At 45.9% G+C, this 27,651-nt stretch overlaps 3 protein-coding genes across 7 annotated transcripts in view; 1 reads left to right on the forward strand and 2 right to left on the reverse strand.

Moving 5' to 3' along the window:
• Positions 1–2,808, reverse strand: part of LOC148901855 (diacylglycerol kinase delta) — a 45,614-nt gene extending 42,806 nt beyond the window's left edge. Inside the window, exon 1 of the mRNA XM_088989911.1 lies at positions 2,763–2,808. The gene's annotated coding sequence lies outside the window, so the exon portion shown is untranslated. The remainder of the gene's footprint in view (positions 1–2,762) is intronic.
• A 5,287-nt stretch (positions 2,809–8,095) lies between these two features.
• gpr185b (G protein-coupled receptor 185 b) lies at positions 8,096–14,227 on the forward strand. 2 transcript variants are annotated; one of them, XM_088989917.1, is made up of 2 exons: positions 8,096–8,357; positions 9,111–14,227. In XM_088989917.1, the coding sequence occupies exons 1-2, from the start codon at positions 8,351–8,353 to the stop codon at positions 10,163–10,165; spliced, it is 1,062 nt and encodes a 353-aa protein (XP_088846043.1). In that variant the 5' UTR covers positions 8,096–8,350; the 3' UTR covers positions 10,166–14,227. The 2 variants fall into 2 exon arrangements, with proteins under 2 accessions (XP_088846043.1, XP_088846042.1); XM_088989916.1 differs by lacking the exon at positions 8,096–8,357 and adding an exon at positions 8,630–8,895.
• A 2,921-nt stretch (positions 14,228–17,148) lies between these two features.
• LOC148901857 (actin-binding protein WASF3) lies at positions 17,149–27,628 on the reverse strand. Of its 4 annotated transcripts, none has more exons than XM_088989913.1 (11): positions 27,452–27,628; positions 25,185–25,318; positions 24,872–25,006; positions 24,633–24,786; positions 23,827–23,944; positions 23,365–23,433; positions 23,035–23,079; positions 22,821–22,954; positions 22,475–22,750; positions 21,984–22,402; positions 17,149–19,261 (listed from the first exon to the last, which is right to left on the reverse strand). In XM_088989913.1, the coding sequence occupies exons 2-11, from the start codon at positions 25,315–25,317 to the stop codon at positions 19,104–19,106; spliced, it is 1,641 nt and encodes a 546-aa protein (XP_088846039.1). In that variant the 5' UTR covers position 25,318; positions 27,452–27,628; the 3' UTR covers positions 17,149–19,103. The 4 variants fall into 4 exon arrangements, with proteins under 4 accessions (XP_088846039.1, XP_088846038.1, XP_088846041.1 ...); XM_088989912.1 differs by having other exon boundaries at positions 23,035–23,082; positions 27,452–27,627; XM_088989915.1 differs by lacking the exon at positions 23,365–23,433 and having other exon boundaries at positions 27,452–27,627.
• Positions 27,629–27,651: the final 23 nt, after the last annotated feature.

Here is a 27,651-nt window from a genome sequence, read left to right on the forward strand (position 1 = left end):
GCGCCTTTCAAGACGCTCAAGGTCACTCATCCAGTTATGAATATGATTCAAATAGTTCTGAAGAGGAAAGCATAAATGTTTGCAACTTATTGAAGGAGTCCTCCCATATCAATTCAAGCCGTCAATGACAGCAATGTAGCACCCAGAAAATGCAGAAGATTGCGCCCAAGCTCCGTTGGAAATGGGCTGATTTGTCAGCTGGGAATTTGTGTCAGCGAATATCAAATAGTTGTCTTGGTGCAACACACAACGATTCACCATGGCGTTATTTATGTGTTTTCCTTCTAATTTCGCCATCAACACGGATCAACACGAAGTTTTCAGACCAAACAAAGTACTCAAAATGCATTGTGTGTCGCTTTCTCGGTCAGGGGCGGTCCAAACGTGACGTCACATGGGGATCGTCATCAACTCGAAAACAAGACTTCGTGAATATTCAGCGCAAGTCTTAGAACATAAACTATAGCTATATGCTGTGGAATCTTTGTAAAATACGCTCAGTCGAAGTCATTTGAAGTGATTTTATAAATTATGGACATAACTTGACCGGGGCGTCGGTTGTCCTTTAATGCTTTAGGTTTAGTATTTCCGGCCCAAACACTCCCTCCAAATGCTCCTGGCCCGGCCCCTCTGTCAAATTTTAGAACCCAATGCGGCCCGCGAGTCAAAAAGTTTGCCCACCCCTGTTCTACACCATCATTCAACATTGATTTGCTTTCACTATCTTCACAGCCCTTTGAGGGAAGCTGTGGTGGCTGGTGCCAAAAAATGGGTTTTACACCCCTGCTGTGCGTCAAGAGTAACATGGTTCGAGACATTTGGTCAATGGCGCTCAGCACTCTTGCGTGTTGAAGCAGGACAGTACTACACGAAATATGACACATTCCTACAGGATATTTGACACGAATTTTGAACACCAGCATTTGCAACATGTATGATAGCTAATTATGTGGGTGTGTGTTTGCCTCCATTTTGCAGATCGCCAACTCAGGAAATTGCAACATACAGCAGTACTCATTTGCTTGACACCCATGTGTGGACGGACACACACACGCACACACACTCATACACACGCGCACGCACAGGCATGCATCCATGCTCATACTGTGCTCAGGTGACAGCGTTCCTCCATTCTACTCCATCGCGTGGTTGCCCTTAACAACAAAAAGATGACGCAAGCAGCGGGAGGAGGTGATGATTTTCATAGCATTCCAAGGTTTCCTCCGTTTTGGGGCAGAGCTAGCAAGAATCACAACTGTAGTCCTCAGCAGATTTTTTACACTGCTAACAAATACTGTCATGGTTACTCTGACTCCATCGGGGGTGATTTTAGGGCCAGAGGTTTAGGGGTGCTGAGCCTTTGGACCATGCATTTAGTACAAGGGCCTTCAGTGTGGGGTTCATCCGATAGTGTACACCTGCTAATAGCAACACTATCATTACAACGGCATTGTAATGTAAAACTCACTTGTACTCTTTGGCATTCGACTCAGCATGATTCCGACTTGATCTTAATTTTACTCTCTGGTGCTTTCTACCCTCTTTGTGACTGCTTTAGTTCCTGTATAGGATAGTTAAGTGCTTTGTTCCAGCTTCAGCTGTTGTTAAAGCGCTATAGAAATCGATATGTATTGTATTGTCTTCCTCTTCTTTTCCTTTCGGCTTTTCCCTTCAAGGGGTCGCCACAGCAAATCAGTGTCCTCCATCATGAGAGGTTTGATCCGCATGTTTGTTTTGGCCAAGCTTTTACGTCGGATGCCCTTCCTGACACAACCCTCTGTATTTATCCGGGCTTGGGACCGGCACAAGTAGACATGTCCCTTTGTGGCTACAGAACAAGCAACTCGCTCAGTAAAAGGCTCCCAAACACAAAATGGTAATCGGCACAGCAACATTCAAAAAAACAAAAATGTATTGTATCATATTGTATTGTATAAACCTTCATTCATCAATTACACCACACCTTTCATTATATTACACATTGTGTTTTTATTATTATATTATTATAATTATTATTGTATTAAAGTGTACTAAAAAAAAAAAAAAATACCAGTGTAATGAACGTGTGGACAAGATTAGCGGTACCCTTATTTTAATGAAGCAAAAACTTAAAGTAGTCAAAGAAATAGATTGCATTACTCTCGGTGTCTTTGTGTTGTCATATGTTATTCAGTTGATTTTTTTGGGTGCCGCGAGAGTGGCTCCCTTTCCAGCAGCTCCTGTATTTTGTTTTTCTACTTATTTCTTTCCTTTCCTCTTCCTTTCATAACTTTGCTGCTGTGAAATGGGAATTTCTCTACTGCGAGACGAATAAAGGTACATCCAATCCAATATTGAACAACAAAAAGTCCAGCAACGACTGTCACGAGCCACCGACTCCATTATCCCCCGAGGCCTAGTAGAAGTAGTGCTTAACATGCACATTATGCTTTTATCAATCCGACAGTACACGGCGATTTAAAAAAAATACGGTTGAGGATTACTTTTGCTGGTTTACCGTGTCAATAGTAGCGATCGGTGGCAGCATTGTCGTTGGCTAGCAGCAGTTGAGACTAATTGGATTTGAGCCTAAATGGTCTTTGCAAGATTGGTTCACAATTTATTTGTTTTCCCGTATAAAAGTTGTAGTATGCCGTACATCATTTGAGATTCTTACAAAAATGTGTAAATTCACAGGTATGACAAGCAAATACAAAAGTACAGAGCAAGAAGTCGATCCAAATCAAATGTAAGTAAATGACAGTCTGCCTGGAAACTTTTACCTGGCGTCCTGGCGTTGGGGGCTAATCGCAATCAGCCTCGTTTTTGCTCCTCTCCACTGGCAACCACGCCATCTAGAGGACACAAATAAAACACAATAATAACAGTCAATTCACAGAAAACCAAAACCGACCCCAAAGAGATTTCATATTTCATTTAGAGGAGATATTTTAAAAAGCATGCTACGTACCAACACACTAATAGCTAGCAAGCGTCGCTAGCCAGCGCGTATGATATAAATAAGGAGCTCAGCGGCAGTTGTAGTGGTGGGAGTGACCTTTTCAAGTAAATTTGGAAAGGCCATTCATAGGGCACGGGCAACGAGGGCTCACCCATTAGCAGATTAGCATTTCGGTGAAAGATGAGAAGAGGAAAATGAGCGGAGCGAGAGCTCATTTGTTAAATGGGCCCCCGTGTGCTGTTGTGCTGCCATCTAGCGGCGCCGTACATCACCCCGCTCAGCGTGGATACATTTGAAAAGGGCACCCAACCGAGCGAGAGTGACAGATCAATTATTAAAAGGGGTCATGTGTTTTCCCTTTTGATCGGAGGGACGGCATACTTGCCGTGAACGCTCATGAGGCAGAGAGGACAGTGTGGTCGGGAGACAGAGCCCATTTGCTTTTATTTCGCTACGGTTGGTGTGTCGATCGTGTCAAGAGTGAATCGGTAGAAATGTTGAAAAATAGGAGGGAAGGAAGACACCCACTCTCGTATCATCGACTCAAGCTAGAAATACCGACCGAGTGAGCTGCATTTTGAGTCATCTGCTTGTAGCGGTTAAATTGATCCACAAGTGCCAGCCGGGCTGCACGTCAGCACTTGATGGAATCCGCGAGGACAAGTCCAAAAACAATGACAATAACACACAGAGGCAGAGGGAGAAACAAAGACACTTCTGTGTGCCGGACTGGTCAATATAAAATCTGTTGCTATGACAACACGAGATGGAAGTAGCAAAAAGGTGACAGCTCGGTAAAAAAAAATAAAAAATAATGAACTAATAAACAAACTAATACATGTATAAATAAATAAATAGATAAATAGTTTCGCAGTGATTTGAACACGAAAAGTGTTCCAGGAGATTCCAAATTTGGAGCGAAAAGGACAGGGCAACTATCAATTTGTTTCAGCATTTCTCGGGTAGCGGATCTCAACTCAGTGCAACATCTTGTTTCTAGAAATTTACTAAAATTTATCACCACTGAGTCTTGTCCGAAATGGAGGCCTCGAGTTGCATCCATGACAACAACTGCCGGTCAAGTCACATGACGTGGTAAGCAGCTGACAAGGCATGCAACCTTACGAAGGTATAAAACCCATTCCAGGGTTCCGGTTCCCAAAACTGACGCCTCAACTTGCTCACAACACTTGACTTTGATGTAGGACGGGTTCCTTTTGCTCGTTTCGTGTTTTTTATTGCCTCTTGTAGTCAAGAAAGTAACAGCTGGCTACTTCACTTCGTCAACAAACAGGTACGACGCAAGACATTTAAGAAAAATTGCACACTTAAAGGACAACCGACATCATTTTTTTGTTTCCTAACTGACATAAGAAAAACGTTTTATAGCATCTAAAATACCCAAAACACGCAGTATGCTATTTTAGTCAAATGCAAAACACCAATACAAATGATTTAAAGTGTCCAAAATCTGCAAAAAATTGAGCTGCGAATTGGGTATTTTCAGAGAGTCCCGCCCCCAGTTCGTGACGTCTGACCAAGACGTCTTGCATTGCTGTAGAATCAAAACAATGGCTTCAGATTCGGAGAATATGCTTTCTTGTTACACATCCAGTTATGAATATGATTCAAATAGGTCTGAAGAGGAAAGCATAAATGTTAGCAATCGATTAAAGAATTTATTCCGTGCCAATTTGCGCCAACATTGGGGGGAAATGTATCATCAAAAAAAGAGGCAGAAAATGGCGACCTCCTGTGAGGAATTAATCAGCCCGTTTCCACAGGCTGATAAATTCCTTACATGGAGCTTGGACGCCCTCGTCTGGCGGCTTTTTGGTGACACACGAGGTTTTCAGACCAAACAAGTACAGCAAAATACATTGACGTGATGGAAGGACTGCTACAACGTGTCCTTTTTTCAGTCACGGGCGTTCCTTCAGTGACGTCACGTACGGACTTGTCACCAACTCAAAAACAAGACTTCCGGAATATTCAGCGCGAGTCTTAAAACGTAAAATATAGCTATATGCGGTGGAATCTTTGTAAAATACGCTCAGTAGTCATTTTAAGCCATTTTACAAATTATGGACACAACTTGTCTGGGGACGTCGGTTGTCCTTTAACTCACTGTTGACTAAACATTGGATTGGATTGGATTTGCCTTTATTAGTCTCGCAGTGGAGACATTTACATTTCACAGCAGCAAAGTTATGAAAGAAATGAAAGTAGAAAAGCAAAACACAGGAGCTGCTGAAAGGCATTGGCATTGGAAGGGAAGCTTGCCAGGGAATTCCACCAGTCGCGTTGGGCTCAAAATAGAACACACGCATTCACATTTGCTCTTGGTTCTCTCACCATAAAATGACTGCAGTTCCTGGGAAGAGTCTACGCGAATTTGTTTGGACTCATGACATGAAACCCTAAAACGTCCGCAATATGCACGCTGCCTCACGCAGGCATTTTAATAAAAAAGTTAGATGGAGAAGAAAAAAAAGAAAATATTTGGAATCTAACAGTTAACAAGCATCACAGTCAATCACAGTGCCCCCTAGCGGCAATCAGCAACATGACGCGTGATACTGAATTAAAACAAAAAGGACAAAGTCGACGGGGGCAAGTGACGCGCTTTGATGACAGCGTCATGTGACAAGAGTACAGCACGAATACTGAGGACTTTCAAGTTTCAGAAGAAAAAGACGAATGGACGCCGATGGGAGTCTTATCAAAGTTGACTTTTGAAAGGCGGCCAGTAGTCTGCCTTTTAAGCATCCATGACAGCACCTCCCTCTTGCTCTTTTACAAAGACCTTTTCCATCAATCCTCAAAAATGACTCCCCGCGGTCACAGCGTTCCTGTGAACGAACCCATCGCACGTCCCGGAGAGAACTTGGTGTTTGTGACACTAAATGATACTCGGAGGGGGGGGGGGGGGGGGGTGATGAGTCACTTACTGCAAGTGTCAGAAAATCAACGCAGTGACACAGCATTTTCCATTTGCTGGGATACAACTTTGACAGATCCCATCGTCCCAGTGTCAGGTTCTTACTTTCAGGGGGGGTCAAGTACGACTGAAAAAAGGTAAGTATAAGGTACCCAAAACAACATTTGAAAAAGAAATGGCGGACTTGCAGCCGAGCACAGCTAATACAATTCAAGGAAGCCCTGTGGGAGACCGTCTGCCTGTGTCCACATGGGGAGTTTTCGTCACTTAACATTCTACTTTGTGCGACCTAATTCATGTGTCCCACAAATCTTTGATAAGAACCAAACATTAACAACACACAGAAGCAAAGCAGAGAAAACAAAGCTTTGCAAATTTCCGGAAAGAGAGTCCCGTATTTTCCAGTGCATAAGGCGCACCCAAAAGTTTTGATTTTCTTCAAAAGATGACTCTTCGCCTTATACGCAAGTGCGCCTTATATGTGGAGTCATATCACAGGTCTCGCAGCGCCTGTTAGCAGCCACTGACTCCATTTTCCACTTTAGAAGAAATTGTGTGTAACCCCGGCCTCTACTGTAGCGCCTTCTAATGTGGTGCGCCCTATATTTGGAAAACGCATATATATATATATATATATATATATATATATATATATATATATATATATATATATATATATATATATATATATATATATGTATTTGTATAGTATTTGGAAAACTTTTTTTCATTCATTGAAGTTGCACCTTATTATCATGGAAATGATTTGAAAATACATCATTCGGTGGGGTTGCGCCTTATACTCAGGTGCACCACTGGAAAATACGGTATAGCAGTACCAATTTTGTAAGCATTTCTTCTTTCCAATCATCGTTTTCACATAAACATTCAAACAGTTTTTGCTAGCCTGATTCCAAAAGCAGTTTTTTTGTGTACCTATAAGAGGTCATCACAGCCCCCCAAAAGAAGCCATTGCTACGATGCGGCCAGTGTTTAACACCATCATTTTTATTGATATCCGTAAATTAGGGCTTTTTGTTTTGTTGTGCCATCCCACGTGTCCGGTGTCCCTTATACAGTACAGTAAAGTCTCGTTATATCGATATCGGATATATCGATAGTCCCGGTTATATCGATACTATTTCTATGCACGCACGGAGAAAATTACATGCAAACAGGGTCGGATATATCGATAGTCCCGGTTATATCGATATTTTTTCGGACTCCCTTGAATATCGATATAACGAGACTTTACTGTATATGGAAAAAGTTAAAAAATACACCATTTATTGGGGGTGTGCCTTATTCCCCGGTACCCCTTGTACACCGGAAAATACGGTATGTACAATGACATTTACCTTAATATTTTTTTATTGCCATATTTCAAGTAAAAAAAACTGATGTTGATGAAAATGACAAAAAGAATACAGATGCTCCTCAACATGCGAACGAGATACGTTCCGAACGGTCGTTCATAAGTTGAAGCTTCAGTGCTATATTTTGTATGGAATGGATGTTTAAGGCTTATATAAATAGGCTTAATATATAAGTATGTTTAAGGCTTGTATAAGTAACCTGGTTTGGTTTGTCCTGAATTATAAACATTAATAAAATATATGCTCTAGAACAGGGGTGTCCAAAGTCGGTCCTCGAGGACCGACTTTGGACACCCCTGCTCAAGAAAGATTTGTACAATTGGAGAGAATATGACATGTTACTACAAAAATGTTCGTATGTACTGTTGTTCGTAACTCAAATGTTCATAAGTAGGGGCGGGTCTGTAATGATGCTTTCAGTCCACCCCCCCCCCCCCACACACACACACGCTTAAAAAAACAAATTGTGCACCTGACTGACTTAACTAAACATATATTCCAGCATGTGCCATGGGGCAAATCATGCAAGTGATGCTATTGATGTTGTGAAGCGCTGAAAAAAAACACGCAGGTGAGCATTAGAAAAGGTCATGGTCGACCCCGGATGATGCAATGGTTCATCACGGTTCCATTTCTAGGAAGTTACCTCTGCAATGTCCTGCATCGCAAGCGCACGTGGCGCATCCCCAGAATCAAGATCAAATGAGCCCCGAGGAGTGAGTACACAATCCCCAACTCCCAACCCCCACCCTGAGTGCTTTTCATCGCACCTGGTATGATTCAAGATGACGCCGGCGACTCAGGAGGAGACTTGGGGTGACGTCGCGTGTGTGGAGGAGGGAGGAACGTGTATGCGATGTGAAGACGCCAACCGAGTCACCGTGCCAGGACGCGTGATGCTAACTGCCTAGAGAAAGGGACCAGAAGAAGAAGAGGGAGAGGAGGAAGAGTAGGAGGGGGGGCAACAAGGCTGCATCCCTGCAGGGAACGACAACCAAACATTGAGCAGGTCATTTTTACCCCCACCCCTTCTTGAGCTGTGACGTGCTCCCCCCTTATCCACTACTCCCGCTCACGCGCCGCTGCAGCTGAATGGCAGGTGATTGCTTCTTTTATGATCAATATCGCGCTTGTTGTTGCCGCTGCATGAAAAAAAAAATATTTTTTATGGGCAAGCCTGTAAGAAATGTGTACTTTTTTACCGCAGTGATATGCACCGCGCAGCCGACGGGGGTGTGAGTGGTGGGAGAAGGGGTGGTCTCGGCCGTGGTGACCTTCCCAGAATCACACGGAGGGGGAGGAGCAGTTTAAAGGGGGGAGGGCGAGATGGGTGCCGTGTGCTTTTTTTCTCCTCCTTTTTGTGAATGAAGCTTGAGATAGTTTGTGCCTCATTGAGCTAAAATTAGCTTTTTTTTTTAATTCCCAGACTGCATCATCATCATCGTCGTCGTCAGACAAGGATGCTATGGAAGCGATTCGATAAATTGGCAACAACGCGCAGCTCGCGAATCGTGCCTGCCCCAGAACGTCATGCACCAATTTTAGAGGCGCTCTAAAAATAGCATTTGTTGATAATGCCCAGGAATTGTTCCTCGGGATGAGGAAGGACAGAAGGCGTCCGACGGATGCCTTTGTTGGTATGTTGAGAATGATTGGCGGGTGATGTTTTTAGTGAATGAGTGAATGCGCGACTGACTGAATGAGGACGGGGAGGCGGGGGGGGATGGCGCCGACTCGTCGTCAGCATTTCTTCTGCGTCGCTTTTGGGATTTGTCCTCCATGTGTGGAGCCTGAGGTGTTTTGGGCGTCAGCGATACAACCTGCCATCCTTCTTTTCGGCTTTTCTCTCCAGCCATGACCCTGCTGCTGGCGGCGGCGGCAGCGGCGGCCATGAGCAACTTCAACTCGTCCTCCCCGCTGGACCCGGCGGACTCGTCCACGTCGTCGTCGTGGTCGTGGGATCTGACGGAGGAGCCGTTTAACTCTTCCGAGCCGGCGGTGCGGATCAGCCCGGAGATCCGTCGGGCCGTCCCGGAGGTGAGCTGGTGGGACGTGGCGCTGTGCGTGGCGGGGACGCTCATCTCCTGCGAGAACGCGCTGGTCATCGCCGCGCTTGTCTATACGCCCACGTTGAGAGCTCCCACGTTCATCCTGATCGGCTCGCTGGCGCTGGCCGATCTCCTGGCCGGCTTGGGGCTTCTCCTCAACTTTGTCTTCACTTACCTGGCGGACGGCTCGCCGGAGGTGGTCGGCCTCCTGTCGGCGGGACTGCTGCTCTCGGCCTTCTCGGCGTCCATCCTCAATATCCTGGCCATCACGGTGGACCGCTACCTGTCGTTGTACAACGCCTTGACTTACCACACCGAGAGGACGTTGACCTTCACCTACGTGATGGTTGTCCTCATCTGGTTTTTGTGCGTGACGATGGGCCTTCTGCCGGCGCTGGGCTGGAACTGCCTAAGGGATGAGTCGGCGTGCAGCGTCTGCAGGCCGGTCACCAAAAGCAACGCGGTGGCGCTCGCCGTGGCCTTCCTGCTGGTCTTCGGCCTCATGACGCAGCTCTACCTGCAGATATGCAAGATCGCCTTCCGCCACGCGCAGCAGATCGCCGTGCAGCATCAGTTCCTGGCCATCTCCACCACCAAGGGCGTCTCCACGCTGTCGGCCATCTTGTGTGCCTTTGGCGCGTGCTGGCTGCCCTTCGCCATGTACTCCATCGTGGCCGACTCCAGCTACCCGGCCTTCTACACCTATGCCGCGGCATTGCCCGCCACCTGCTGCTCCGTCCTCAACCCCATCATCTACGCCTTTCGAAACCCGGACATCCAAAAGTCGCTGTGGGTGGCCTGCTGCGGCTGCATCCCGTCCAACCTCTCGCTCAGGCCGCGGGCCTCCAGCGATGTGTAATCTGGGCAGGTAGAACCTTGAAGAACCGGGTTTCGTGGCGGGTGTAGGTGCGCTGCGGCGAAAGGTGGCACTTTACGGCGGGAGATGGGACGAGCAAGGGCCTCCCGCGGATGAGGCTGCAAGATGGTGGCTTTCAAGTCTGACAGCTCCATTCGGTTCCATCTTTCAAGGGCATTTGAACCTAAAAAAATGGTGAAAGCAACAAGCGCACAACCCAAAGGAAACGAAAACGAGAGTGGATCGTATGCGTCTGACGTCAATACGTCCGTTCCTGCGCCAGGAGAGCATGTTGAGACATGGCATTCAGCACCCAGGACAGCGCCGTGGCCAGTCAGCGTCTGGCAGAATTCCTTCAGCATAGCTCAAGATGGGATCACTTTACTGAGTCCGCTGATTATCCGGGACTTTCGCCACCCCCATGAGGGATGTTTTTCTTTCCAACGTGTTTTACAGAGCGACAACATTAACTCATTCACTGCCAGACGATGTGAAAAAATGCGTCCGCTCCAGTGCCAGGGTTTTTGTCATTTTCACTCAAATTGCAGGACCCACAGAATATTGAGTTTGAAAACTACATAAACACTCAATGCAGCGAAAGAAGTATTACTTTATTCTTTCATCAGAAAAAAAGAGTTAATTCTTTAATTTTACGGGTCGGGAGTTATCTGAGATTAAAATGAGGCAGGCTGTCCAAAAAAACAATGCAATACGTACATATGTTTAGATAGCGCTTAAACAACAGGCGGAGTTGTAACAAAGCCCTACGATGGAAAAAGGTAAATGCTTGTGGAGGGGAAAAACATTGACAGAGGTCTAACCAGCGCTTTATCGGCACGCCCACAGAAAAACCAAAACCCGATCAAATTCGGGAATGGCATGCTTTTCAATTCGCGAATAAATTCGGGGATGGCAGTGAATGAGGTAAATGGGCAGGATTAAATGTATTCCAAAGAAGCAAATATAACCCGTTTGTGTCATGACAAACAATCTTTTCGACCAAATCAACCACAAAAATACAACATGAATGTTAGAACTTACATGCATTTTTTGGTGGTCACTTTTCCAGTGTCTTCATTTGGCTCTTCTGCAATATTTGCAATACAGTAAAGTCTCGTTATATCGATATTCAAGGGAGTCCGAAAAAATATCGATATAACCGGGACTATCGATATATCCGACCCCGTTTGCATGTAATTTTCTCCGTGCGTGCATAGAAATAGTATCGATATAACCGGGACTATCGATATATCCGATATCGATATAACCAGACTTTACTGTAATTAGTCAAAGAACAAAGCAGCGGGAGATGCGTAAAAGTGAAACAAATATGGCTTCAGGCAGACAAGCATACTTGATGTCTCACCTGTTTGACAATAAGCAGAGCAAAACATCAAATTTGTCGAAAACAAATGTAAGAATTGACGCGCTGTTGTCACGAGTCATGAGTAAAAACATGGAATCTTTGGCTTCAATGCATGAGTCGCAAGCTATTCATATTATTTTATCCGACAAAGGCAAACTGGTCAGGACATTCAACAATGAAAACTTAGCTTGGCCAACCAAGGTTGTGAGTAGACAGGACTTTGCTTGACGTTCCATGAAAAATGCTATGCTTCCCCTTGTGTTTCAACTCATGATTGTATTTTTATGGCTGTATTTCAGTTCCCAAATCAAACGCTTTGTTTCCTGTCCCTTCAGCAAGCGAACTAAACTATGGACACGCCGCAGCTATAGCTGTAAAGTCCATACACACACACACACACACACACACACACACACACACACACACTCATTTTGCGACACTTGCACTTTTTGAAATTGAATATGAGTCTTAAAGAAGCCAATTGTCACGTGAGACTGTGTTGCTCATGACCATCTGCCCAAAACATTATCTTTCAGGATAGCTTGACATGTCAATAAGTGTCACATAACATCTCATTTGCTGGATATAGCACACATTTCAGAATCAGAAAATCTTTATTTGTCCCACAATGGGGAAATGTGCAAATTTTCTATGAGGATTTAGTGACATCATTGAGCATTCCTGAGAGTACGAATAGAGCAACCGCTCACTGTCTGTGCGTGTATGTGTACTCATTGGAATGAAGTATCTCCATTGCCAAATATAAACACGTGCGCGCACACTACAGGCAACAAAGTTGGATTTCTGATCGAAACAAATAATTGTGTTGTTTTTCTTATGCAATGCTGTAAATGTCTATTTTTGTAGTGTTTGATCAGGGCGCAGCTTTGGGGACACATTGACTGCTGTGCCTGTTCACGTTGGGAGTTTTTTTTTCCGTTTTGATTGTGGAACAAATGAGGTGTGAGGGAAAAAGGGGGCCATATTTCCCATCTTGTTGTTCTGCTGTTTTGATTTGTATGACATATGACCTCTGTGCAAGGTGTTAGGGAAAAAAGGGGCCATATTTTCCATCTTGTTGTTCTGTTTTGATTTGTATGACATGACCTCTGTGCCATCCATTGCTTGCTCTGCTTGAGCGTTTATTTATTTATTTATTTTACACTGAATGTAACACACATTTCATCCTTGTTTACGCTTTGCATTCACAAAAGGCTTTAAAAACATTGAGATTCAGGGCACGCGGGCAAGAAGTTGCTGAGCCAATTGGGTCATACAGGAAGTCTCAGAAAGTGGTTCAATCAAAGAAAAAAATAATAAAAATAAAATAAACCATGTCAGAGCTATAGTATTTGGACCGAGTATGGCCTTCATTAACAAATATTTTAGGTATACATGTTGTGTGCGTGTGAAAGAGCGAGAAAGAAGAGTGAGCGAGAGAGAATTGAAACAGCACCGGGATGAAAAAAAAATGCACTTTATATGAGGGACACAATTGATACACATGTATGTCGAATGTACAACTGACGAGAGAAACATTTATTTTTATTATTGTACATAACTAAAACCAAGGGAAAATATCTGACTGTAAAGCGGTTTTTAAAAAAAGGAGGAAATAAAAACAAGATGGTGTGTGTTCCTTATTTATGACGTCACTTATTTCATCCGTCACTCGACCGAAATCAAAACGCCCACATTCATTCATGACGCGCCGTGTGAAACGTGTGAAAGGCGGGTAGAGCTGACCGAGGAGCGCCCTCGGGTGGTCGGAGGCGGTTTTGCGACAATACACCTTGGATTTATGACGTCACTGTCCATGTCAAGAACTCGGATAATCCTCGCCCTTTCCTCCTCACCCCACTCCTCCATACACACAAACACGCACACCTCGAAAAGCCACTTTTGGATATCAAATTTCTGGATATCAATAATAATAATTACGGTGTGAAACTTTTACTCACTGGCTGCATTGTAGCAATGGCTTCCTTTGGGGCAGCTGTTATGACCAAATACCTAAATAAATGTACAATCGCCTCTTGACGGTACACACAAAAAATAAAAAATGAAAAACTGTTTTTGGAATCAGGGGCTAGCAAAAACGGTGTCAATGTTTATTTAAAAAGGGTGATTGAGAAATGCAAACAAAATTGGTATTGCTATACCATATTTTCCGGTGTATAAGGCGCACTGGAGTATAAGGCGCACCCCCAAGGAATGGTGTATTTTCAAATGATTTCCATATGTAAGGTGCGCCGGATTATAAGGTGCACCTTCAATGCATGAAAAAAGTTTTTTCGAATATAATATGTAAATATAAGACAACACATAAAGCGCTGCAGTAGAGGCTGGGGGTACGCACTACTTTTTCTAGAGGGGGAAAGGGAGTCGGTGGCTGCTGACAGTCGTTGCAAGACGTGTTGTGGCTCAATATTACTTCACAAAAAAGGCGCAAGGTCATCTTTTGAAGAAAATGAAGGCTTTTGGGTGTGCCTAATAATAATAATAATAATAATAATAATAATAATACATTTAATTTCTAAGCACCTTTCAAAACTCTCAAGGACACTTTACAGTCACAGGATTTTTTTTGTGCGGGTGAGCAGCGGCAGCCATTCGCGCCAGCGCTCACTCTGCCCGGAAGTAACACAGCAGCAAAGGTATGAAAGGAAGAGGAAAGAAAAGAAAGGAATAGACAGCAAATAGATAGCTAGCTAGGTAGCCAGCTCGGTAGCTAATAGCTATCCAGTTAGATAGACAGCTAGACAGCTAATAGATAGCTAACTAGGTAGCAAGCCAGATAGCTAAATAAAAAGAAGTGAAGAGAGGAAACAAATTTCCCCATTGCGGGACGAATAAAGGTATTCTGATTCTGATTCCGATTCTGATTCTGAAACATTTCACACACGCACCACCGATACTTCAGAGCAATGACCAAGCTGGGTGGAAAAAAAAATTTGGGGGGCCATTTAACTGCTGGAAATTGACAATCTCAGAATGTAATCTTTTGACTTTCCCTGCGTTGGCCACCAAGTAAGGTTACCAGTTTCAATAATCAAAAATGTCGCCATTAGCATAAACTGTCCGACATCGCTGAGTGTGTATGGGATTTTGCTAAGGCAGTGTTAGCATCAAACACATATACCGCACACGCACGCACGCCTGCCCTGGAAGGGACTCAAAGGCGAGCGACATGTCGTCAATCTTTTCACGCTGCTCCGGGATCACGTTTGATGCGGACAACATTGGTCCAAAACATCCCAAGAATCAAAAGCACAAGCTCCAACGTGTTGGCGCTATCTGGAAAAGCAAAATACGAACGCTTTGGCTAACAAACCTTTCGCCATACGAACATTAAATTCGCGAGAATATAATATTGGCGTACAAACTAGTTTGCGGGAAACACAGAGCGCCAGAAGAGTGATGTGTCGTGCGCGAACAAGCCGGTTCTTGGAGCTCGATCTCTGAAGTGAATGAAGAGAGCCAGCTCCTAAAAAGGATCTGGAAACGGCAGCCGACTTTTTTTGTGTTCTATTCCCTGCCCTCAGTCTTCGGTTAACCCCGCAGCAGGACACAAGCAGCAGTGAGGAGATGGAGGGGTTGAGCACATGAAACAGGAAAGGGTGACGACAGAGCTTGATAGCACACAAAGAAAAAAACAAAAGTGAAAAGGTAAGAAAATGGATAGAAAACACAGTTAAATTTGGACTCGTTTCAACTTTATTGATAGTTCAAAGGCAGAGTGTAGACTGCCACAAATAACCCGCACTAAGCCATCTGCACTATTTGAAGAGAAAAGACAAGCAAGGGAACCAGCTATTAATGAAGTTTCTAACTTCCAAGATGTACAACCCAGAGCTCCTTGAGACACTTTATGCATTAAGCTGTAAACCCAGCAAAACAGAACACAATTGTTGAGGAACTAGGTAAAATGATCACAGAGAAAGAACGGCAACTTCACTCGGATATCGTCAAGAGGCAACCTGGAATTTCATCATCCTTTGATGATTTCAAGGCTAGCTACGGATGGTTCGAGAACTAAGTGTCGTCCAGGGATTCATAGTGTCATTCGTCATGGTGAGGCAGCCAGTTCTGACGATAAAGCTGCCAAAGCTTACAAGGGATCATTCCTCAAGATGGTGGAAGAAGAAGGCTACGTTCCTCATCAAGTGTTTAATGTTGATGAGACCGGCCTTTTTTGGAAAAAGATGCCTTTCATTACACAGGAAGAGAATTCCGACCCTGGGCATAAGCCTATGAAAGATAGGCTAACCTTCCTACAGTCCTTATGGAACGTGACTCTCCCTCCCAACTCCTCCATTCCACCAAGCCATTAACGACCATCACAAAGGTAAATAAAACGACTTTATTATACAGTACAGTTTAATTACAATACCATAGATAAAATATGGTATGTTTTGTGTAGTTTTAAGGCGTATTCCAAATAAAATTATGTTTTACGGGAACCTGGGAACAGATTATTTTCATTTTAATGGTTTCCTATGGGAAATTAATGTTTGGAATACACACTTTTAACCATACACACACTTTCTGGGAACCAATTAAGTTTGTAAACCAAGGTATCACTGCATGGTATATTCCCTTTTGTTGTATTGGAACAAAACAGATTTTGCTTTCGTGGGCCACATAAAATAAGGCAGCGGGCAGGATTTGGCCCCTGTGCCTTGAGTTTGACGCCTTTGTGTTACACTTTTGAGGCAAGCAGGCAGACGAAAGACATTGAAATTAGGTTTGTTTTTATATTTCATGTTACTTCTGATTTAGTGGTAACTGAAGTTGATATTTTGAGTTCCACAACAAGTAAGTAATATTGTGTAGTGGTTATAATAGGCACAACAAAACAACCACTGTGGAAACACTCTTGATAAGCTTGCTTGTCATCCTCTTCTCTGCCAGGAAAAAGGTCTGATTGTGCCTTTGGGTGTGACTAAACCTGGTCACCCCCCCTGCTGGCACCAGATGCACTTTAATTCCCATAATGCCTCTGATAATTTCTTAAGGTGTCAGTTAGTAAATAAAATGTCCTTCCTGTCTTGATGGTTATCTTAGGGGGGCATTTTACAACCACATAACGATGGACACAAATAAAGGGGAATTTGAGGAAAATTTCAATTTTCCTGAACGGCCGGTAAACATCCAGGTTGGTCCTCCTCGGTATCAAGCTCACCGACCCCCTTTCACACACACTTCATTGACGACGATTGTCAGGCCTATTTTTGTTCCCACGACGTCCCTGATGGACACACGTGTGCATCATGTGAGACACCCGGTTTTGAACATCCTCACCAGGGACGAATAATTTTGCTGTTTGCTGGGCAGCGCTTTTAATTCCGTCAGGCATTTATCTTGAGTAATGATTTATATATTTTTACCTCACCCCCCAAAAACCCACCTGATTTTTTTTCATGTTGAAGAGAAAATGCAAGTTGCAAGTCAATTAATAGACAGAAAAATATGTGTATTGAATGTGTGTAAATCATTTTACCAGCAATTGGCTTAATGGCAGACTGAATTGGTTTGATTGGATTGACGTTTTTCAGTTTTCAACACTATTTCAAATTGGGGGGAGAAACAGCAAAAAGCAATGCACAGAATGAAGACATCAAGTTGAGTATTTATTGTCTATAGTTGCATGCATACTTGCTTACAGTTAATTTCTCTGAATGATTAAAATAATCTTACTGCATATTCTCCTAGACGTCAACCCAATAATCGCGCAAGGCTAAAAACAAGCCTGTCAATTTTTTCTCTGGCAATACAGCTATCGAACTAGTTAGCTGAAAGAGTTTCACTCAACAGTCCAGTTTAATTCCACACATCTTTTAAATTGAGTCTTTTTCAAAAACTGTCCGTCTTCATTTATTTAACAAGAACCTATCACCACATTTGGAGTTGAAAAGAAGCAAACCCGTCAATTATTTCACTGTTTACAAAGCACAATGTTTTCAGTCTTGGCCTAAAAAGAAAGTACGAATTAATACTACGGGCAATCGAAGCAGATGACTCACAGCAGCACATTTCAACAAAGTGGTCAAGCTAGAGCTAAGTGACAACGCCGTTGACTAAATGCTGCACATGAGGCGAGAGTGCAGATAACGGAGCTTCCGCAATGCTCAGAATGGTTCCAGCGTGTGCAACGTCGAGTGTCGAAGCCTCTACACGTCCCCGCAAAAGTTCACAGCTTTGGCTTGAATACAAGAGACCAAAAAAAGTACTTAGGCAATTTGAAAATCGGTCCGACCTTGCTCTCGTCACGGCTCAAATGAAGATTTCGTCCGTGACGTCATCACACATGGCCACCCGAAGGGACTGAGGAGCTTTTGTCACGTAGTTGAAAAACACAACTTTTTTGGACCGCTTTCAATTCACAATAACACAGCTCGCTTGAACTTAATTCAACTTGTGATTTGGAATAACAGAAGAGACAAAACATCTTACAACAAAGTCACTGTACAAATGTTCACGTTGTTTTACTGTAATACACACGTCTCACCGCCAGGGGGCTCCCAAGTAAACGAAGAGTCAAAACGGGATGACGGTGAGACAGCCAATGGAATTGGCCTATTGGCGTCAGATAAGTCGTCGTTTTACGACGTAATATCCGTCAGAACGCGTCTATACACGCGTGACTAGCTTAATGTGACAGGTGGTGTCAGCTTGGTGACGAGTTTAGTTCGGTGTAAATGGAAAGTGCTTACATGGGGTTACTGTTCCCTTGGCCGACGTGTTTGGCAGATCTGTAAGCACCTGCAACCGTGCTATCAATTTCAAGTGGAATGGATGGCAAAATATTTGTTTTATCGGGAAGATGGGCCTTGTCAGGGGGAACCCAAGTTTTCCCATTTCTATAAGGTGTGTTCAATCATAATAATAAAAATATAAACAGTATCATAATTTCTGTAAAAAACAAACTGTTGTAAAAGAGGGGGGGGGGATGATCTTTGAAAAGCACTGATATGAGCCTAGCGAAAATCTGCGTATAGTTGTCAACCATTCATATGCATACGGGAATTAAAAGCATTCTGAATTGCTTAAATTCTTTAACCCTCATATTATGTTACGGGTCAATTTTATCAGTTTCCGTTTTTGTGTTGACTAAAGCACTCGATATCCTTTCTTTTTCCGTTCTACAAAACAGTTCTAAAATATCCCAATGGGATAGAATAAATGCTGCCCCTTGTTTCAAGTATGTTTATAACATCAGAAACACAAGTTATTTGTCTGTTTTGTGTGGATTTTTGCATATGGGTAGAAATGAGCCACAAAATAATGTGATTATTTTTTCAACATAATATGAGGGTTAAAAATAGGGATAATGTGTTGGGGGAGGGGAAATTGAGGTGAAAAAAAGAAAAATCTACAGATATGTGAATCCTCAGGTGGCAAACCACAGGTGTGCTGGGGCCCACCCTATTTATCTATCAATAATCTGCCTTAAAGAAAACAAAGTGCTTTTCACCTCCCACTGCCTTGCCCCCGCAAAACCTAACTTTTGAACTGTTGATATTTAAAGGAAAAAACTGTCGGCAATGAGCCTCACCAAAGCAAAATGGATTTTTAGTCGGACCACTCGTTCTCATCTAGCTCGGAGTCGTCGTCCGATTCGCTGTACTCTACGGCGATGCGTCGAGACAAGATGGTGGCTACATCGTTGCCGACCGGCTCGCGCTTGGCCTCCTGCTCCCTCTGCTCTTGCACCTTCCTCAGCTGGATACCTAGAAGAATAAACTCATTAGCACACCGCGAGTCAAACTCAGGTGGAGAAAAATTTCGCCAGAATCAGTCCATTGCAAATTTCTAACAATCATATTTTGATTTAAATTCTCTGTTAATGTGAATTCAACAAAAATCATTCTTCAATTTGATCATCCATCCATCCATTTTCCAGACCACTTATTCCTCATTATGGTCGCGGGGGGTTCTAGACTTGACCCCCTCCCTACTGTCCTCATCAAATCTTGTCTACCTGCTCTCCTCCCTTTTATTTCAGCTGTTATTCACTCCTCACTGTCCACTGGAATTGTTCCTGTCCCTCTTAAAACCGCAGCTGTAACACCAATCCTGAAAAAACTTGGTTCAGATCCCAATGATTTCAATAACCTACGTCCAATTTCGCATCTTCCATTTATCACTAAAATTCTCGAAAAAAACGTCGCCTGTCAACTCCACTCTCACCTCACTCACAATAACCTCTACGAACAATTCCAGTCTGGTTTCCGTCCCCGCCACAGCACTGAATCAGCCCTCATAAAAATCACGAACGACCTTCTCATAGCAGCAGATACCGGCTCCCTCTCTATTCTCATCCTTCTTGATCTATCTGCGGCCTTTGACACCATTTCTCACCCCATCCTGCTCAACCGACTCTCCACTCTAGGCGTGACACACACCCCCACTCAGTTGGTTTCACTCCTACCTCACTGGCCGCTCACAGTTTATCCAAATTACCTCATTCACTTCACGGTCCTCCCCTGTGTCTTCTGGTGTGCCCCAAGGTTCTGTCCTGGGGCCCCTTCTCTTTATTATATACCTTCTTCCCCTTGGTGATATCTTCCGCAAATTTGGAATTCATTTTCACTGCTTCGCGGATGACACCCAGCTCTACCTCTCCAGTAAACCCGACGCCTCTCTTCCACCTGCATCCCTTACACTTTGCCTCTCAGAAATCAAATCCTGGTTTTCTCATAACTTTCTCAAACTAAACAGCGAAAAAACTGAACTTCTCCTTGTCGGTACAAAATCCACCCTTCACAAAGCAAACAGTTTCTCTCTCACCATTGACAATTCTACCGTGTCCCCCGCCCTTCAGGTTAAGAGCCTGGGTGTCATCCTTGATAGCACACTATCTTTTCACTCCCATATAAATAACATAACCCGGTCTGCATATTTTCACCTCCGCAATATCAATCGTCTCCGTCCCTCTCTCACCCCTCACACCACTGCCATCCTTGTCCAGTCTCGTCACCTCCCGTATCGATTATTGTAATTCACTTCTTTTCGGGGTCAATCAAAAATGTCTCCATAAACTCCAACTAGTCCAAAATTCCTCAGCCCGGATCATCACAAAAACCCCCTCATTTCACCACATCACTCCTGTCCTCCAACAGCTCCACTGGCTCCCTGTTAAACTCCGTATTGAATTCAAGATACTTCTGTTTACATTTAAAGCCATCCATAACCTTGCCCCCCCCTATCTGTCTGACCTAATTCAAATCTCCGTTCCTACTCGGGCCCTCAGATCCTCTTCCTCCCTCCACCTCTACACGCCCTCTGCCCGTCTCACAACGATGGGGTGCAGAGCTTTCAGCCGCTCCGCTCCTAAACTCTGGAACTCACTTCCACCTAACATCCGCAACATTGACTCCCTTCCTACTTTCAAACCTCACCTGAAAACCCACCTCTTTAAACTTGCTTACATGGTCTAATTTATTATGCTGTTTATTATTTATTGCTTTATGCATGATTTTACTGTTTTGTGTGTTGTCTTTGTTGTAAAGTGTCCTAGAGTGTTCAGAAAGGCGCTTGTAAATTAAATGTATTATTATTATTATTATTAGAGCCTATCCCAGCTGTCTTTGGGCACTTGGCGGGGGACACCCTGAAATGATTGCCAGCCAATCGCAGGGCACACAGAGATAAACAAGCATACGCACTCACACTCACACTCACATCAATTTTAGAGTTCAATCAGCCTGCCATGCATGTTTTTGGAATGTGGGAGGAAACCGGACGACCCGGAGAAATCCCACGTGGGCATAGGGAGAACATGCAAACTCCAAATAGGGAGGCCGGACTGGGTCTTGGACTCAGAACCATTGCACTGTGAAGCCGGCGTGCTAACCACTTGAGGACTGGGTCGCCCTTAATTTGATCAGAGAATCAAATTAGGAATTTAATGAGGTGACGTGCACTTTAACTCATTCACTGCCATTCACGGATTTATTCGTGAATTGAAAATATGACGTAAAGCGCCATTCGCGAATTTGTTTGGGTTTTGCTTTTTCATGCTTGGGTGCCGATAAAGCGCTGGCCATGGCCTCTGGTGATGTTTTTTTCTTTTCAACAAGGTGGCAGCATTTTGCCTTTTTTCCAAGTTAGCACTTTGTTCCAGGTTCAGCTGTTGTTAACGGCTATATAAACCACTATGTATGCATTGCATTGTATTTTGGACAGCCGCCCTCATTTCAAGCTCATATAACCCCAGAACCATATAATTTAGGAATTAACTTTTTTACTCATGAAAGAAGGGAGTATAAGGTTTCTAACACTGTATTGAATGTTGATGTAGTCCTAAAACTCAATATTCTGGAGGTCCTGGAATTCAAATGACAATGACAAAAACCCTGGCACTGGAGTGGACACATTTTTGCATGTCTGGCAGTGAATGAGTACAGGGAAAATCCAAAAGGACCACGCGCATCTATGAAGTGGACCCACCTCTTCGGATGGCAGCCAGCAAGTCGGAGCGGGCGTCGCTCATGGGCATCATGCCCAGCACGGAGCCCTTCCTGGCGGGGGGCGCGGCGTCGGTCGCCGCCTGACCCACAGCGTTGCGTATTGGCGAGGGGTGCGCCGGCAGACTCGCAAAACCACCGGGCGGAGGGGGCGGCGGGGCGGCCGGTGGCGCCCCGGAAGGAGGGTGGGCGGGAGAAGGGACGTAGTTGACGGGGGGCGGAGGAGGGGAGGGCGAGTAGGGACAGGAGAGGGCGGAGGAGGCGGGGAGCACGGCCGAGGCGGCGCCGCAGGGCGGGACCGGCGTGTGGTCGAAGGCGGTCTGAGCGGAGGGGATGGTCGGGGGCGGCGGCGGGGGCGCGGGCGGGATGTAGTACTCTGGGATGGTGGAGGGCTGGCCGCCGCTGTGGAGACACCAAACCGGGTCAAAAGTCAGACGTCAGTCACGGACTCGGACGACTGGCGAGCGAACGTACCTGCGGTAATCCTTGAGTGAGGGCTGCCTGGGCCCGTTGACGGTCAGATCGCCGGAGGCCTGGCCCGCTTGACCCGACGGGGTCCGGCCCAGGGAGGCGGCGTGACGCCCGCCTACCCCCGCGCCTCCCGCCGGCTGGTTGGCCGGCCTGAGCCCCCGATCCAGCGACTGCGTCTGGGCCGCCGCGCCCGAGTGGTCCCTGGCGTGACGGTCTGTGGCGGAGGCCTGCGTGGAGGGGTGGTTGGGACTGGCGGGGTACGAGTCGGAGGCCGCCGACCTGGCAGGGAGGAGGGGCGTCCAATAATGGGCAGTGGAGCAAAAAAAGCAAATACAAGCGGCGTGCGTACCTGCTGTCGGGTGACAAGGAGCCTTCGGGGGACGTGCCGTGATAAGGGGAGGGCGTGAGCCTGGCATCGGGTCGGAACTCCTTGTCGTAGGCCAGCACATTCCATTCCTGCCGCCGGTTACGAGCCTTGCGCACCTTGGAGAGAAAGTCAAAGAAAATCCTGCGTCCGGTCCTCCTGGCAAAAAGGTCTTATCCGAGCTCCCGACCTCACTGACCTTTTTGACCTCTCGGCCCGGGTCGTCCACCTGCCTCTGCTGCTCCTGCTTTAAAAACGAGGCAGATTACGTGTGGTGGAAGAGAGCCCCATCGTCAGGTCAATAACACACACGCATACACGCGCAAAATGATCCAAAGGACTCACTGAAGCAGACTTCACAAAATGCAAATCAACCAGACAAAACACAAGCGTGATGAGTATGTGTAATTGCAACATACATCTCAGTGACGTGTGTGTGTGAGTGTGTGTGTGTGTGTGTGTGTATGTGTGTGTGTTGGCAGGGTGAGGGGGCATTAGTGGGAGAGGTCAGGGCTCAGGGTTGTCTTACAGAGATGGACAGGGGGCTCCTGGTTGGGGCCTGTCTGGAGTGGGACCTGTCTGGATGGGCCGGACAGCCCTATGGAAACACGGGAGACACAAGCTGATGCGTTAGACTGAGAAGACGGACGAGGAGGAGGAGGAAGGGCCAAAAGTAGGAAGATAGGGCAAGGCCAGCTTGCCGAAAAGAGCAAATGCCAGCTAAGAAGACATGAGAAATGAAACATGGACAAAGGTGAGAAAAGGCTTCTAGCGGAAGCTGGTCAGGACTGGATGAGGTCCAATGAGAATTCAGATGACACACGAGGACCATCTGGCGTTTTGGTCAACGCCTGACCAACTTCTGCTACCAACAGCAAAAAAAAAAAAAAAAAAAAGCAAAAGAACAGGCACACGATCCAATCAAACGCGGATGCACACATCGGCCTAAGAAGGCAAGTTGGGCACGGCCGGATGGCCGGCGGGTGCTCACTTTCTGCCGCCTTTTCTCCTTGCGTTTGTCCTCAGTGGCCTGCAGCATCTTTTCCTTCCACAAGTTGAAGAAGTAGGACGAGTCTGTGTAGAACTTGAGTGCGTCCTTCTTGTCGTCCCTGTGATGTGGGGGGGGGGGGAGAGAAAGAGAGAAGGGGGAAGAGAGGGGAAAGAGATAGAGATGGAGAGGGGCAGAGAGAAAGAGAGAGAGTGGGAGAGAGAAAGTGAGAGAGATAGGGAGAGAGAGAGGGAGAGAATGAGAGAGACAGTGAGATAGATAGAGAGAGAGAGAGAGAGAGAGAGAGAGAGAGAGAGAGAGAGAGAGAGAGAGAGAGAGAGAGAGAGAGAGAGAGAGAGAGAGTGAGAGAGAGTGAGAGAGAGAGAGAGAGAGAGAGAGAGAGAGAGAGAGAGGGTGAGAGACAGAGAGCGACAGAGAGCGACAGAGAGAGAGAGAGAGAGAGAGAGAGAGAGAGAGAGAGAGAGAGAGAGAGAGAGAGAGAGAGAGGAGAGAGAGAGAGAGGGGGGAGAGAGAGAGAGAGAGAGAGAGGAGAGAGAGAGAGAGAGAGAGAGAGAGAGAGAGAGAGAGAGAGAGAGAGAGAGAGAGAGAGAGAGAGAGAGAGAGAGAGAGAGAGAGAGAGAGAGAGAGGGAGAGAGAGAGAGAGAGAGAGAGAGGGAGAGAGAGAGAGAGAGAGAGAGAGAAAGAGACCGAGAAAGAGAGAGAGAGAAAGAGGCAGGAAGAGACAAGGGCACACTGCTCACGTTAAGGCACAACCAATTACTAGGTGTAAAGTGAAGATGTGGACGGACCTGTAGGGGCTGAGGATGTTGAGCGGAGGTGGTTTGTCACAGCGCCTGTACATCTCCACCACAGGGTTGGGCACCGACGTCCTCGACACCACCTGCTGGTCTTGGATGGTACTGCTCTTGAAGGCCTTCCTCATGTTGATGTCCTGGAGGGACACTGAAGACCACAACATGTACTTACAAGGAGGCACTCTACTTAACAGCCATCACACAGCCGCCAAAACGCGCACACGCAGACGCACCTTCTTCCACCGTGGAGTCCAGCTGCGTGACCTTGACCGCTAGTTGGTCGACACGTTCCTGAAGGCTGCTCATCCTCAAGTAGAAGCTGTTTGCTTCATTGAAGAGCTCACCGAAAATATCTTCGGCGTGACGACCTGCACACACGTGTAGACCAACCATTGCATTTGAATTTTTTGGGGGGAGACTGGAAACCGGAGTACCCGGAGAAAACCCTCATGGGGAGAACATGCAAACTCCTGCAGAATTATCTGAAGAAAATTTGACTCGAATTGTTTAGAAAACCAAAGAAGAGACATTTCATTTCATACTCACTGAGGCCTCCAAGCTGCTTGATGATGGCGGCGAGGGTGCTGTTGGTGACACATTCCAGCTCGCTGGTCACACCGTGGGGCAGCGCCCCGCGACACAGGTGCCTCGGTTCGATGCTTCTCTTCACCAGCGGCATTCTGAAGGCCCCCCCCCCCAATAAAAGCATTCGGATAAGAAGTGGATGAAATTGCGTGAAATTCGAGGACAGTTCCCAATCAGAGGGAAGGAATGAGATGAGGGGGGCGGATGGTTGTCATGGCAACAGGTCTTGAGTCGGCAACGGGAAGGGACAATTGACGGGTGGGTTGTGTTGCTTTTAGTAATTTTTTTCTTCACTATCACAATGCCCACCTATCGCCTTTTAGCACTACATAAACATTCAATTCAACATTAGAAACCTCAGACTCTAAGCATATTTTATCAGAAAAAAAGAGTTAATTCCTAAATTATATGGGTCTGGAGTTATATGAGCTTGAAATGGGGGCTGTCCAATATACAACACAAAACATATATATTGGTTTGGCATTTGAAGCTGTAACAAAGTGCTAACATGGAAAAAAGGGGCCAGGACTTTATCAGCACTCAAGCATGAAAAAACAAAACCCGAACAAATTCTGGAATGGCGTTCTACATCATATTTTCAATTCCCGATTTTGTGAATGGCAGTGAATGAGTTAAATTCTGTATTCTGCATTTGCACAATGTCACAGAACAAAGTTATATTGGTCTGGAGTTATGAGCTTAAAATGGGGGTGGCTGTACAAAATACAATACAATACATACATATAGATTTAGATTGCGTTTTAACAACAGCTGATGCTGTAACAAAGCGCTAACTTGGACAAAAGGCAAATGTTGCCCCCTCGTGTAAGGTTAAAAAACCGTGCCAGAGGTCTGACCAGCACTTTTTCTGAACACTGTGTCATGGTAGAATTTTTTTTTTTGCCTATCACTACATAGCTAAAGAGATTAAAAACGATATAGTCCAAATTTTTGGAGCAATGAAGCGGTATTGGTTCACCTCCTGTGGTGCAACGATTATCACCATATGACCCTAGTGACTGACGCTAATGCAAGGCTTCGTCTGCTTGACCTCAGCAGATTGCTCGGAAGTCGCCCGGGACATGATTATGGCCACCGGGATAAGTTCAAAGATAATTTAGGAAAACCACACTGGACTCAAGGAAGAAGAGATGATGTTCACTTGGGTCTCATGATGCGACCACGCACAGTAAACAGGTCAGCCAAACCGACAGTGGCCACCCCCTCCTCCCCCCAGGCAGGACCCCTCACAATTGAATGTGTTGATCTCAGCGAGCCTGCAGCAAGTCATCCGGCAGAAAAGTTCAGTGGGCATGGGGAGGGAGGGGGCCCAAAGAGGTCAACTATGGGTGGTGGTGGGGGGGCGGGGGGGGCAAGGTGGGTTCACTGGTGCGAGTGACGAATGTACGAGGGTCTGACTTTGAGTGATTGTGACAAGACGACGAACGAGGGCGAGTTTGTTTGCGCCCCTCTCGGCATTTCTACCTCAAGTTGGCACCACTGAGCGCCTGTGCCACATTTCTAGCTCCTTCTGCCACAATTTGGTGACGTAAGCGGCAGAGAAATCTCTGCAGAATGTAAATGGCACGAGAACCCCTCCAAAAAAACAATTCAATTTCTCACGGACGACGCTTGACGATCTGCGAGTGCAACACAATTGACACACACACACACACACACACACACACACACACACACACACACACACACACACACACACACACACACACACACACACACACACACACACACACACACACACACACACACACACAGCAGCAGCAGCAGCATATCTTGTGGTTGCCTGGGCAACCAGAACGTCCGAGAGGTGGGTGTGCGAGAGGGAGCTGGCAGGAGGGAGGAGGGGCGGCATGGGGTACTGGTGCCTTGCGAGAAGGCACCCGGGGTAGGTAATCGTACATGTGACATCCACACACATTGGAAACATAAGTGAATGGGGTGTGCGCGCGCACATCCATGCCTCGTTTGGCGCGAGCTTTGTGCTGATTTCGTTGCGCCAAGCGCACGCCCTCGCATGTCAATTCCTTAAGACGAACACCGTTCGACGACGGTCACGCGCACGCAAGGCGTGGGATGGCGTGGTGGGGGAAGGAAGGGTTGGGGTGAGGTGGATTATCGGGGCCTTTGCGGTTGAAGAGCGTCTTTTTGTGGGTACGTGCGGGGCCTCGTCGTTTCCGCGTGTGCGCGCTCCCGTTTAAGAGACTTACCTGGCCGCTTTTCGCCGATGATTCCTTCTCAAGCCTTGCGACGATTCTGCTCGTTTGCTCCGCTCAGTTGACGGCGTCCATGCTTTTTTTAAGGGGAGGACAGTGGATGGACGTGCGGATTGATGGAGAATCGACTGCCGCTGGACTGCTCGGTTGTGGTTTCCACGGTAGCGACGTTGACATGACAAGGATCAAGCTGC

This window comes from Hippocampus bargibanti, linkage group LG02 (genome assembly GCF_051943395.1).
Source record: "Hippocampus bargibanti isolate YZ-2025 linkage group LG02, ASM5194339v1, whole genome shotgun sequence".
NCBI lineage: Eukaryota > Metazoa > Chordata > Actinopteri > Syngnathiformes > Syngnathidae > Hippocampus > Hippocampus bargibanti.